Consider the following 13582-nt stretch of genomic DNA (forward strand, 5'->3'; position numbering starts at 1 on the left):
ACTTTAAAACTGCAGCGAAAAAGTGAGGATGAAGATGGGAAATATAGGCAACAGACAATATGACTGGAAAGAAGGATAGACAGTACAAAGAGGATAGATTTTTTTTTTTTCCAGTGGGGAAAGTGAGATTACAGTAACAGTAGATAAAAAAGGCAGTTTAACAACCAAGATATATGATCAACCCTCCAGGTCTATACAGCATAAAACATGACATTTTTAAACAAAAAGTGCAATGTAAAAAAGTCAATTATACATAATAAAGTTGATGCCCAAGACTGCATCAAAATGTTCAGTTGTGTTTTTTAGCATTTCTATTGCTAGGGGCAAGTAACTCGACTCTAAGCAATTAAAATCTTGTTTTTTTTTATCACCAATTTAGCAGCATGTGAAGTTGTTGCAATTTGTTTGTCCCTCATTGTTTACATCCACCAAAATTCAGTTTTCGAATTTATTTTTTTAATCCACTGATACATGAGCATATCAACATTATATTTCTTTAAGCCCAGAAAAAAATATTAATCCAATAAATATTTTTTTAACAAACCATCAACTTCCTGGGTGCATCACAACTACCTGCAGAGATTGATCAGAAGATACATCACTTCGAATGTTGCTATGACTACCAACTGGCATAGTTATTTATTATCATTTAAACTAGAAACTGTAGTTCACTGTGTTTTTATTGGTCACTGTTTACTGTGTATTCAAATGCAGTATTCTTATGAACAAAATGTATGCATTACAAAAAGTTTTGAGCTTTTGTGTTCTATATCATTTGATAAAAATACACAATCAACAAGTATGCATATTTACACACATCCTTTTGGAGAAAAGGCACAGGTTTCCCAATCTGAAATTTCCTTTATCCCACCTCTTCCATTACACAGATATTAAAAACTTCAAACACAGCAACTCCAGTCCATGAAAAAGAGTCCACACAAACCAAGCTCTAATGAACTCAGCTGCCTTTTGAATAAATACATATACAAATAAACATAAATAAATGTTGAAAACAACAAAATAATAAATAAAGATTCCTCGGGTTGGCATCTTAGAACTGTTTTATCACGGTGACTGCCCTCCTTCTTTTGACTGTTGACCCTTGTTCAAGCGGATGTCTAGCATCACAGTCCCATCCACGCACTTAAAGGGATAGTTCACACAAAAATGAAAATAATTTCATTATTTACTCATCCTTATGTTGTTCCAAACCTGTATGACTTTCTTTCTTCCATGGAACACTTCATACCTGGAAATAACACGGAGGCAAGACACAAAATAGTTTGAAAACTTATGAATTTTGAAATGTTAGCCTTAGTCATCATTCATTTTCATTGCATCTTTTTTCTCTCCATACAATAACAGTGAATGGTGACTGAGGCTGTCAGTCCCTAACATTTTACCTATTACTTCAGAAGACAGAAATGTCATACAGATTTGGAACAACATAAAGGTAAGTAAATAATGACAAATGATTTTTTTTTTTTTTTGTCATATATGAAAGCAAGGTTTTTCCATCTACCCAGCTTTCACTATGCAGTCTCTTTAATAGACAATCAGCACCGTACACATACGTAAAGGATATCACATCAACGAAGCAGACACAGACGCAGACATTTTCCCTTCTCTCCCAACCAAGCTAGTACATCATTTTCTTTCATTGTATCAGGTTGAGAATCACGGAATATGCCACTGGCCATATCTGAATTAGTTACGCAATTCAGCCACGCTAACTTAATGTAGCATTGGTTGGTAATTCTTCCACTTCAAGTGGTTTTCACACAGATTCTACAGCAAATAAATAAAGTGGTTTCATTTACATTTCAAATCCCACAACTGCAAGCACAAAAAGTTCCACTTGGATGGGAAAAATGTATTTCCTTTATAAAATGCAGTAAAAAAAAAATAAAAAGAAAATGCTAAAATCCTCTGTTACAACCCACTCATAAATTCTTAAGGAGTCAGATATTAGAAAGTCAGTTATGTTGCTGCTACATTTTTTTCCTTTAGAGCTACAAAAAGCGCCTTTCATGCCAAATCTGTGTTGTCTAACTGGCTGCTTTGTCAAGTTTTAATGACAACCAACATTCTCAGTAGCAATTTTAGAGACAACACAGTCATGGCAAAAACAGACCCTTTTTTATGTTATCTCTTCAATGATATAAAGTATTCAAATGATTGATCCTGCCAGCAGTTTGACCTTGTGTTTACCTTTCATTAAAATGATTGCCTTCTGGTCTTAATTTGACCTTATTTTGGGATTCAAAGCAAAATCAATCACTCTTCTCCCTCAGATTTTAACACTCTTGCAAACACTCCAAATTCACAACTGATATCACATTTTCTTAAAGGTGAATTGTTTCATTTTTTGGGTGTTAAAAGCCATCTGTAGACTCAGGCCAAGTCCACACTAATACGTTTTCATTTGAACACGCATGTTTTCCTCAACGTTTTTGGCCTCCCGTCCAAACAGAGACGCAAAAACTGAGCTTTTCGAAAACGCTTTCCCAAGTGGATAAATTTGATAATGGCGTCTTCGCATTGTAGTGTGGACGGTTGAAATGGAGATATCTGAAAAACAATGCAGTCATGTGATCTATTCAACCCAAAATAATCTAGATGTTGTAGCGGCGTTGTTGTGCCCGCTATTCACTTTGATGGCGTAGTTAAAGATAAATGTTACTTTGTACAACTTTCACTTTTTTACTCTGAATTGCTGTCCCTCGACGGAACACAAGGACAATTGCGTTTCAGACCGTACATGGAAGGGTGATTTTTCGCATGTGCAGTAAGGGGATTTAAGAGTTTTCATACATTTCAGTGTGGACGAGCAAATTTTGGAAAACGTTTGAACGATGGAGAGCGTTTCGAAAATGACAAAGCCGTTATCAAATGTATCTGGATTAATGTGGACGTAATAGTCTAATTCCCCCGAAAAGTGTAAACACACTTTGATGCAAATAAAACACTGGTGTTTGTTTGAGCATCCAGACCAGCCTGACACAGCAACATTGGCTCAACCAATGACATGAGTTTGACTATCTGTTTGTCAGACCAATGGAAGAGAGTCATTGCTTTTGCAACTGGTGCAACGGTACATATATTACACACTTCACCTTGAATTTAGGTACTCTCATTTGCAGTCCAATTTCCAATTAATATCAAAATTCAAGTCTTACATGTTGAGTTTAAACTTCTCCAAGATTCTTTAGAAATACTGTTGCAATCATTGTAATAGACAAAACTTTTAAACATCTCAACGCTTCAGTCCTTCACTCTTCTTTGCATTCTCTCTGACACAGAGAAGATTCTCTGCTGGTTGTGCTTGGTGTTTCTGCATCAGGTTTGTAAAGGGCTTTGCTGCTCTACCAGGCTTGAAGGCTTCATTGTGATTGGTGGAGTCTGGGTACACCCCTGTAACGGACTTGCATTCCCCAAGGTGACAGGCTGGGATTGGCATCCATTTGGCTCTGAAAAAGGTGTGGTGGAGGAGATGGAGCTGTCCTGCATGGCTGGGCTGATCCTGCTGGTGACAGGAGACACTGGAAGAGGGACATAGCCGCTCCCTCTCTCTTTAGCCGCTCCGCCTTTATGAGAGGGACCAGACTTAGGTGGGGAGAAGATAGGAGCGAATTGCACCCATGTTAGGCTTGAACCTGACCACCGGATTGCCTTGTGTGCCGAGGTTTCACCTACTCTCTTTTCTGATTGGTTAGTGTGTGAGGAATGGGGAGAGGCCCCTGAAGAACCCTCCCCTCCATCAACATATGACCACTGATGTTGCTCCTTACAGCATTTGATTTTGGAGCGCTTACACACCACGAGAGGTGAGGAGGAGGGCGAGTCTGTGTCCGACCAGCTCAACCTTCGCTTCTGCAAAAGCAAAGAAAGAACGAGACATTTTTAAATCCACATTTTGGGAAATAATAAAGTGCCTCAAAGCTAACACACATGGACTAAAAGCCACAAAATTCAAATTTTGATTTTATGGGGTCTTTAAGACAGAGAAGAAGCCTCCGCCTACTAAATGAATGAACAAGTGGTAATCCTGTTATGGCTAGTACTCTCTTACCTGCCTTTCAGCAAATCAGGACTACTGGGCAAATGCTGCTTCACCTAATTAATTTTCATGAGTCTGGCTGATAGGGTTTATAATGTGTCACCCCTCTTTTTTCAGATCCTTCCTATGCCGCTGGTCTATACTAACCTTGACTGGAATGTGTAGTTGGTCTTTGTGCTTGTGGGGGGGAGTGATCTTGCTGCTGCCATGGCTGGAATTGTTCTGAAGTGAAAGGTCAGCAGGGTTAGGTGTCACAGAAGCTTGAGAAATCACTTGGGGAAACCAAAGCTTCAACATCACCTCTATCTGCAGCAAAGTGGGCAGGTACTTCTCCCTGCAGAAAACAAGGGATAAAGACAAATAAGCAGAATATTAGATTACTATAATGTATAAGCAGGCTGAACACACAAACATGTGTACAAAATTCATCTTTTATATTTCATGTTAACATATACTGTATATCTGAAAAAGGTTCAAATGTAAGTGTCCAAATACTGTTAAGGGTCACTCACTATATCTCTGGCTTACTACTTTGTTTATTCTGAACAATTTCTAAAAACCATGAAAGCTAATTTGATTATCAGTTCAGTGCCCATTAATTCAGAGGTTCTGCTTGAGGTTCAATTAAAAACAAACACCATCAAAATTACCCTTAAGACACATAAAACTGCTAGAATGAAAGGAATGTAATAAACTTGTACAACCCTTTTCTGCGTGACTTTATTGAAGTAATAATGCAGATTTCAAAAGCTATTTCTATTATTTAGGTTAGAAAAGCCAAAACGGGAGCAACATGCACCCATATCAGGCTCTGCTTAGACCAGCGTATGACCTTGTGTTCTGATTTTTGCCCTCTCTCTCTTGTCTGATTGGTCCGTGCGTGAGGTGGGAGGATAATTCTGTCTCTTATAACAATGTGCAATTAGGAGGTATGCAATGGGATCATGAGAGAGATATGAGCAATTGATAACGCAGCAGAAGGCGTGATGGTTTCTATATATTATAAATCAAATTTATGTCTTTTAGCTTTAAACTTATAACACAATGTAGTTTGAGATTTATGTGGGGATATCTTGTTTACTTGCTACTATATGTCTAAAACAATCTTTTAAATACCTTAGAAAGATACAATGCCAATAGTGTCGGAAATTAACAGGGACTCTGGGCAAAAATGCCACAGAAATGGACAAACATATCCCAGAAATCCCTCAAAATACAAATGAAATGATTGTTGAAAATACTGTTGCTTAAATACTGTTTTCTTTTCCAGTAATAATGAATCCATTATGAAGGAGTTTTGTCAGTAACACTTTATTTTACAGTGTCCTTGTTGCACATATTACATGTATCGACTACAGTAATGACAGTCAATTATGCATAATTAAAAGCAACTGACCCTAAACCAAACCCTTACCCTAAACCTATAGTAAGTACATGTTGTTAATTAGTAATAATCAGTAATTACTTGTGTAATTACACTGTAACAAGGACACTAAAATAAAGTTTAACCGTTTTGTCATAGTAAACAACTGAAAGTACATTTTATTATCATAAAAATAATACTGTAATGCAATAAAATCTTTATAGCCTGCATTTTCATATTTTATTATTGTTGATTTTGGAGTGAAATGTGACCTGCAAATGTTCTTGACAGGTTTCACCCATTTAACAAATACTGTACTTTGCATACAAAAAGATGACATTATGATGATATTATTATATAGATCAGTTCTTACTGATATTAATTTCCTCTTACCCACTATGTGGTTTCTGCAGGACTCCCACAATCCTCTGAATTCTGTCCATTGCAACACTTTGCTGAAAACTGCTCAGACCTGTCAATCAAAAGCAGCAAAATTACTGATAAAATCTCAGTTCTTCAAGAGACATGCTGTATTCATCAGATCTGAGCTTAGATTAAATCACTTCCTGCACAGTCTGGTGTATGTAATCAAATGGGCAAAAACTGAAAACTGAAAGAAAATTTACTTTGCATAAATAAATAAGGCCTTGGGCTGCACCTTGTCAGAGTTGCATAAGAAATAAATACAGATTTACAAGAATGAAGACAGTCAAACAACAAAACTCTTCAATGGAGACGGGAAAATAAATAACCTCACATATAAAGAGGTTGCTACAGACTGTGCAGCTTATTACAGGCTCATTACAGTTGTTGTGTAACTTTACCTAAAACAGTGATGTTTCAGGTTGGACACACACTGACAATTTGCTTTTGTCTCACCTTTGTCAAATCGTCCTTTCTTCAGTCCGTTTAGAAGCTCCAGCAGAGGCCTGACAAATCCCTGGAGCTCTGTACACTGAGAGATAGAAAGCCAACGTCAATGTGATATTCAAATATTAAGTCTTTCAACAACTGACCCTTTGCCAAGCCTCACCCCCATGGTTACTGTTGACTGAAGACAAGTTTTACAGAGTGTCCCATAGGAATGAATTGAAGATTTTCATGAACAGTATGATTTTCAGGAAAATGTGGTAAAAATGGATTGCATACACAGTGCGCCCAGATTTTCTCCCTCAGGATCGTGGATAGTGTAATATTAACCATTTAAAAAAATTTTTTTGAAATAATGTAGATTTATAGCTTCAGCAGAAACAACCACAGAGCTCACGGTAGGTCTGTCTTTAAAGGTTTGTAAGTTATAGTTAATAATCAATTCCCTTATGGAAAAAATAAATGGGATTTTTACATCGGGAACCAAGACTGTTGAGCTCTGTTATTTTTTTTTTTTTTTTTTTGGGGGGGGGGGATTTTTCCCCTTTTTCTCCCAATTTTGGAATGCCCAATTCCCAATGCGCTCCAAGTCCTCGTGGTCGCATAGTGATTCGCCTCAGTCCGGGTCTGAGACAGTCAACCCGCGCATCTTATCACGTGGCTTGTTGAGCGCGTTGCCACGGAGACATAGCGCATGTGGAGGCTTCACGCCATCCACCGCGGCAACCACGCTCAATTCACCATGCGCCCCACCGAGAACAAACCACATTATAGCGACCACAAGGAGGTTACCCCATGTGACTCTACCCTCCCTAGCAACCGGGCCAATTTGGTTGCTTAGGAGACCTGGCTGGAGTCACTCAGCACGCCCTGGGATTCGAACTAGCGAACTCCAGGGGTGGTAGCCAGCGTATTTTACCACTGAGCTACCCAGGCCCCCTTGTTGAGCTCTGTTATTCTTATGTGGGTGATTACATTTTCCTTCCGTATTTCTTTAAAGAAATTGTTTATATTAGGCGTCTTTAACTACTATGTACTAACATTAAAATACATACAATACAATGCATTTATTGTGTAACTACATGTTGTTCTGCAAAATTCTCACAAGATTCACATCTGATGCTACTGAGGTTGAGATATGGGTAGGTTTAGGAGTAGGGGTAGGGGTAGGGTTGGTGTTAGGGTTTAGAGTTATGTTTCAGGGTAAGGGTTGGGGTAGGGTTAGGTTTAAGGTTAACAGTGTAACTACAGATGTAATTAAATTCAGGTGCTTTAAATGTAAGTACAATGCATCAATACGTATGTACATAATAAGTACATTGTATCAAATGCTTAAGTACATATTGCATTGCATTGTAAGGACCAACATAGCTGAGAAATTCTTCTAAAAATCTTTGTTGGTGTTCTGCAGAAGAAAGAAAGACATACACAACTGGGATGGCATGAGGGTGAGTAAATGAGGAGAGAATTTTCATTTTTAGGTGGACTATTCCTTTAACATTAATTTACCAAATGTAGCAAATGTAGATGTCTTTACTCATGCTATACTTGTTTATTTGGGAATGAGGGCTGACAAATAGTTCAATCCATCGAATGTACTTCTTTAGATATATGTAGAGATTTGGAAAAGGGAACAAAAATACAGTGTATCCTCTTTCAGTAACTTTTGTCATTATTGTAATGCCCTGGAACCAGAGGTGGAAAGTAACAAATTACAACTACTCTCATTACAGTACTTGAGTAAATTCTTCTACTTTTTTAAGAATAAATAAATAATAGAAGAAGAAAGTTATAAGAGCTAAATCTATTTATAAACTAAAACGTGCTGTGCATGACAGCATCATGAGCACAGCAGCTCTCATAAACTGCCACCGGTGTCCTCTCTTCTCTAGCTTCTCCAAGACTTTCTGTCCGGTCACTATACAAGAACTGTAATACTGTGATTTTATGCATATTTCATTTTATTCTGGAAAGGAGCCATTCATTCAGGTATGAGGGAACTGTCTGAACACGTTTAACTACTGATCAAACTTCACTTGTTTTTAAGGTAGGCAATGTTTTAATTGTGTCAAACATTAACACAATGTAGTTTGACATATATGTGGGGATATTTTGTTTGCTTGCTAATATATGAATCTTTTAAACACCTTAGAAAGATTAAATGCCAATAGTGTCAGAAATGAATGGGGACTCAGGGCAAAAATGCCACCGAAATTAACAAAAACATCCCCGAAATTAAAAATATGGAGGCAAAAAATGCCCACACAACGAGTTCCCGTGTTTTATTAATAATATCTGATATAGTTACAATTACATACATTGCAATCTTCTTTTGTCTTTTCACTGAACATAATTTTTATTACGGGCTCTCCACTTCTATCTATCCGCATCAGTTCGGTATCGTACTCCCGCATTAAATTCCGTAACTGTTCGTCCCACTTGTTCAAAATAAACTGTCCTAGCGGGTAACACACTCGCTCATGGTGCTGTACTGTACTTAACTGCTCTGTCTCACCCGCTAGAGGCCAAAAGTGCACAAGTGTTGGATGTTATATAAAGAAGGTATGAGAAATCACAAAATATAATGTAACCAAATGCTACTATTTACTTAATAATAATATCCCAATATATTAAATAACCATGATGTTAATTAATACTTTATAATTACAACTGTAATACAATAATACATATACAGAAAACCACTTTTAGAGTTTGAATCAATCATATCTCTCACCAAACACTGTGTGAAATGTTTATTTTTGCCTTATTTTTTTCAGATGGCATGTAGGAGTTGATCATTTGCTTAATAATCTCATTCCATATCTGGATAATTGCTGCAATATCATAGAGATACATTTCCTCTATGATATTGCATTATATTAGTTTTGTACAGTATGTTAACTTAATAGCCAAAATACTTGGACATAAGTGAATGAGAATAAACCTGAAAGAGAATGTGTTTCAGTCACAATGCACATTATGTAGTTTAGAGATGATTTAGAGGCATTTTGAATGTTACAAATGACTATTTCTATTTAAATAAATGTATTCTTAAAATGTTCTGTTTGTTCAAGAATCCTCTTGCAGCAATGCAGGTCTTTGGCATTTAGAAGCTGCTAGTTTAGGACCTGTGAGGAGTCTGTTTCTCAAACTAGAGACTGTGATTTACTGTGATTTGTCTTTTTGTTGTGCATCTGGGCCATCTACTTCCCTCTCTATCCTGGTTAGAGATTCTTTTTTTCAAAACAGTAATGCATGGAATAGTCTTCATCTCTCTAAAACAAAAGACTTTAGGAGAAAATAGAATTTCAGGAGAAATGTGTTTCGTTTTGCCTATTTTTAAAACCAAAATTTGACTTGCAAGTGTAAAGCAACTTGTAAGAACTCAATACCTCAGCAAATGGGGAAAAAACCCACTGTATTGTGATTTCCGCATGATAACGCAACCATTTTCAATTGTTCTAATAATAAAAAAAATTCTTGAGTACTAAATTAGCACTTTAGAATGCTTTTGAAAGGAACAGGTTGACACTGTATATGTTTGCCATCACGGGTAAAGAAAAAATGGAATAAATATCACTTAAAAGAATTATTTCAAACAGTAATAATAATTTGCAATTAATGATTTTGGCAGTATTTTTGATCAGTTAAATGCATCCTTGGTGAAAGCATCCGTTTCTTTCAAGAACAAAAATGTCTTTGTGATCTAAAAATAGAAGTGTATATACACTATATATAATATAATTTTCACAAAGTAACTTGTAACATAATAACTTGAGTAGTTTTTCGGCAAACTACTTATTTACTCTTACTTGAGTCATAATATTTCTCAGTACTTCTACTTGTACTCAAGTGAATTATTTCTTCATTAGCAGTACTTTTACTTAAGTAAAATAAAAATAAATATCAGTACTCTTTCCACCACTGTCTGGCACTTGAAAACTATATTTTTTGATAATTTATGTAATTTCTGTAAAATTACTGCTTAAAACACAGAGGATTTTCATAGTCTTACATTACAAAAGACCAAAGCTTGTCTGATTATATGGAGGACGGAAACAGTTGCTAAGGTGAGCGCTTACTGAGGGGTCAGTTGTATTGATGGTGAATTTCTCACCTTACGAGCAAACAGCAGGTCTCCTTCAGATCCTCCTCCATCTTTCCCTCGCTCGCTCTCAGAGCAGCTCCAAACCAATCCAGACGAAGTCGAGGAGGAGAGGGACAGGAACGATGACCTATCTTGACCATTGTCCTCTGATCTCTCCGAGTAACGGGATTCACTGAACCCATCACACGCCCACTGAGATCCAGGACGCTCCAGCTCTCCGTCCACACTGTAAAGACTACCTCTAGAGGAATTGGACTGAGCTGAGCGGGATACACGTGTCATGTCCCTGTCTTCCAAGAGGAAGACATCCGGATTGTCTTCACTGAACAGGAAACTGTCTCTGGAGCTCAGCGAATCCTGTGAGGGCTGAGAGGAAGTACTTCCTGTGGACTGCATGACTGCTGGAAAAAGAACAGACACAACAACAAATAAGGATGGTATGAGAAAAAGTATGATCAAAGAAACTGGAGTATTAACAGGGCAATGTGATAATTGTGACAAAGTGAAAATGTGAGTCAAACAGAATTGAAGGTTACAAAAGTTGTACTCTACCGATTGAAAATATGTGATTCAAAGTTGTACAATTTTAAATGAAAAAAGAATAATACAGAATAAGCAATATTTTATATTCTACACTATTTCTACATCTCTATTCAAGCAAATTTGTGACTTTGACCATATTAACTTCTTTGTACAAAAATTCTGATTTTCCTGCTTCAATTGAAAAACACAAGAATGTACGAAATTATTACGATTAAAAAAATCATGTAAGGATAAAATGGATCATCAGGTTTTCATGTCGGTTCCAGTGCTTGCTTAATTTTTAATTCAAATTGTACCGCTAATATTATAATTTGTAAAGAAAACATTTGTTTTTAAATGAGAAAAATTCAAAATAGAAGTATTTTTACTGGTGTTCTCATACATTTGATACCTTCTGTACACTCTGAAATAAAAGATAACAAAGAAACCCACAAAATGCTTAATTTGTATCATCTACACAGTTTTGTCTTAGCCATCACAGAGCAAAAATGTGAACACGGACAATATAAGAGCACATCTAGACTCCAGTGAGATCAGAGAGAAACGAGGAACGAGGAACTTGCACTTCTGTGCGAGTGTATAAGTGTGTGTGGTCTAGAGCAGGAAAATAGGGGGATGTTTTGGCACTAGTGGTTTAAAAGGCAGCAAGGGTCTCTCTACTTCCTTTTCACTCCTCTCCTCTCCCTCTGGTACACACACACACACACACACACACACACACACACACACACACACACACACACACACAAGCAGAGACATGCAAACACACCCAGAGGCACATACAGTATACACACACTGTCTTACCCCTCCCCCAACAATTTTTACTATTCTCTCCCTCATTTTCTCAAGTGCACCACTGTTCCTTGCAAACCTGCAGTTCATATAAAACCTCTCTCTCTCTCTCTCTCTCTCTCTCTCTCTCTCCTCGTGTCTTACTTTACTGAGTTTTTCTGTCCACCCATCTTGTCTTTCAGTCTTCGACTGTCTCTTGGTTTTCTTCAGGAGAAATGACAATGACAGAGTAAGGGTCAAGTAAGGCTCATGCTACTACTGCTCACCTTCCAGTGTGTATGTGTGTGTGTGTGTGTTTGAGTGTTATTATAAAGAATATATTTTCACAAGAACCAAAAACAAGGATCTCACTACAGGAATTCATTACACCATCACTAGATCTTCCCAAATTTACCTGCATTATGCTGCACTTCTTCATAAATCTCAATCATTTTAATTGTTAAAGTCTCAATAACTATATTCTCAATTGTATATATGTACTGTGTTTAATCTGGGGGTCCAGGTAACTAATATATATATTTATACACACAATTTCCAGATCACAATGGTGAAATTGCACTTAAAACCGTAAAAAATTCTTGACACAGCACAATGACAGATACATGCTGCATGCAGGCTTGATCAAATATCATCATTACAATACAACATGAGCACTGTTAAAACATAAACATAATTACGTGCTGTGTAATAGAACACACACACACACACACACACACACACACACACACACACACACACATATATATATATAAATCTCACCTTCAGGGCGCCTGTTAAAGCAACGCGAACCCTTCTCGACGGTCCTGACTAGTCAGTCTATCACACAGATGATCTCTCTTCTCTGGGTTCATTCTCTTTCTCTCTCCTCCCTTTCACCAGCGTCAACATGTGCATGGACACACGTGCCAGAGCCCCTCCCCCAGGCTCGCGCCTTCAAGGTTAGTGAAACAAACGCGACGGTACACTGGCGAGGAGACAAGTGGCCGTTTTTTTGAATGGATGTCAATGGACGACATACTTTAGTACGCCGAATAAACTCAGAATATAACGAATTAGCCACATGTTCGCTAATCTTCAACATGATTTAAAGTAAACCGTTCTTTTGGAGAAAACTAGGCGCGGAGCTTACGATGCTAAAATTGCTATTTTATAATAGAAGGCACGGACAGTTTTGCAACAGGTAGGTGTGAGTTTACGGCTCTGCGTTCATTTGTATGGTATCCGCAAACGGTGATTTACTGTCGTTACATGCTGAAATGCGGTTCATTTGACGTCAGGGCCATTGTATGATTGGCTAAGAAGACTCACGTGACGAAGTTGACGTTACGTTCTGTTACGGTATGTTTATGCTCCATGTCCTATGGTAGAGCCGCGGAGGTAGGTGTTCCATAATATGAAAGAATCTCTGCACGTGCCCAACTGAGTGCCATCCACGCACAGCCTCTCATTGGCCACTGCCGTCAGATAGTAACAATCTCATTGGCTGACGGCCTAGCCAGTAATTGCTCTGCTTCTGTGCGATTCGCCGGCCAGTGTCTTGTAGTTCCGCCCACTTGTGTCATATGTGTGTCGCTGCAGAAGAGTAAACACACGCCGGGCGAAATAACAAACAAACAAACAAACAAATAAAAAAATAAAAAAATAAAAAAAATAGTACGTATTGTGTGTGTATGTGAGGCTCGTTCACACATATTATGGGAGAGGGAACAAGATCATTACGCAAGACAATCATAAAATAATAATATCTCATTCTCACTATCACGTTGTAAGCTTACATTTGATATGCTGTACAGTCTGTTGGCAGCTGATTCACAGACCCTGCTGAATGTCAAGAACATTCACCTGA

At 37.6% G+C, this 13582-nt stretch overlaps 1 protein-coding gene across 3 annotated transcripts; it reads right to left on the reverse strand.

Moving 5' to 3' along the window:
• Positions 1 to 374: 374 nt before the first annotated feature.
• Positions 375 to 13582, reverse strand: LOC127454366 (circadian-associated transcriptional repressor-like). 3 transcript variants are annotated; one of them, XM_051721510.1, is made up of 7 exons: positions 12496 to 13582; positions 11881 to 11940; positions 10411 to 10802; positions 6303 to 6378; positions 5817 to 5895; positions 4208 to 4394; positions 375 to 3873 (listed from the first exon to the last, which is right to left on the reverse strand). In XM_051721510.1, the coding sequence occupies exons 3-7, from the start codon at positions 10795 to 10797 to the stop codon at positions 3340 to 3342; spliced, it is 1263 nt and encodes a 420-aa protein (XP_051577470.1). In that variant the 5' UTR covers positions 10798 to 10802; positions 11881 to 11940; positions 12496 to 13582; the 3' UTR covers positions 375 to 3339. The 3 variants fall into 3 exon arrangements, with proteins under 3 accessions (XP_051577470.1, XP_051577471.1, XP_051577469.1); XM_051721511.1 differs by lacking the exon at positions 11881 to 11940 and having other exon boundaries at positions 10411 to 10799; XM_051721509.1 differs by lacking the exon at positions 11881 to 11940 and having other exon boundaries at positions 12496 to 13580.

This window comes from Myxocyprinus asiaticus, chromosome 16, assembly GCF_019703515.2.
Source record: "Myxocyprinus asiaticus isolate MX2 ecotype Aquarium Trade chromosome 16, UBuf_Myxa_2, whole genome shotgun sequence".
NCBI lineage: Eukaryota > Metazoa > Chordata > Actinopteri > Cypriniformes > Catostomidae > Myxocyprinus > Myxocyprinus asiaticus.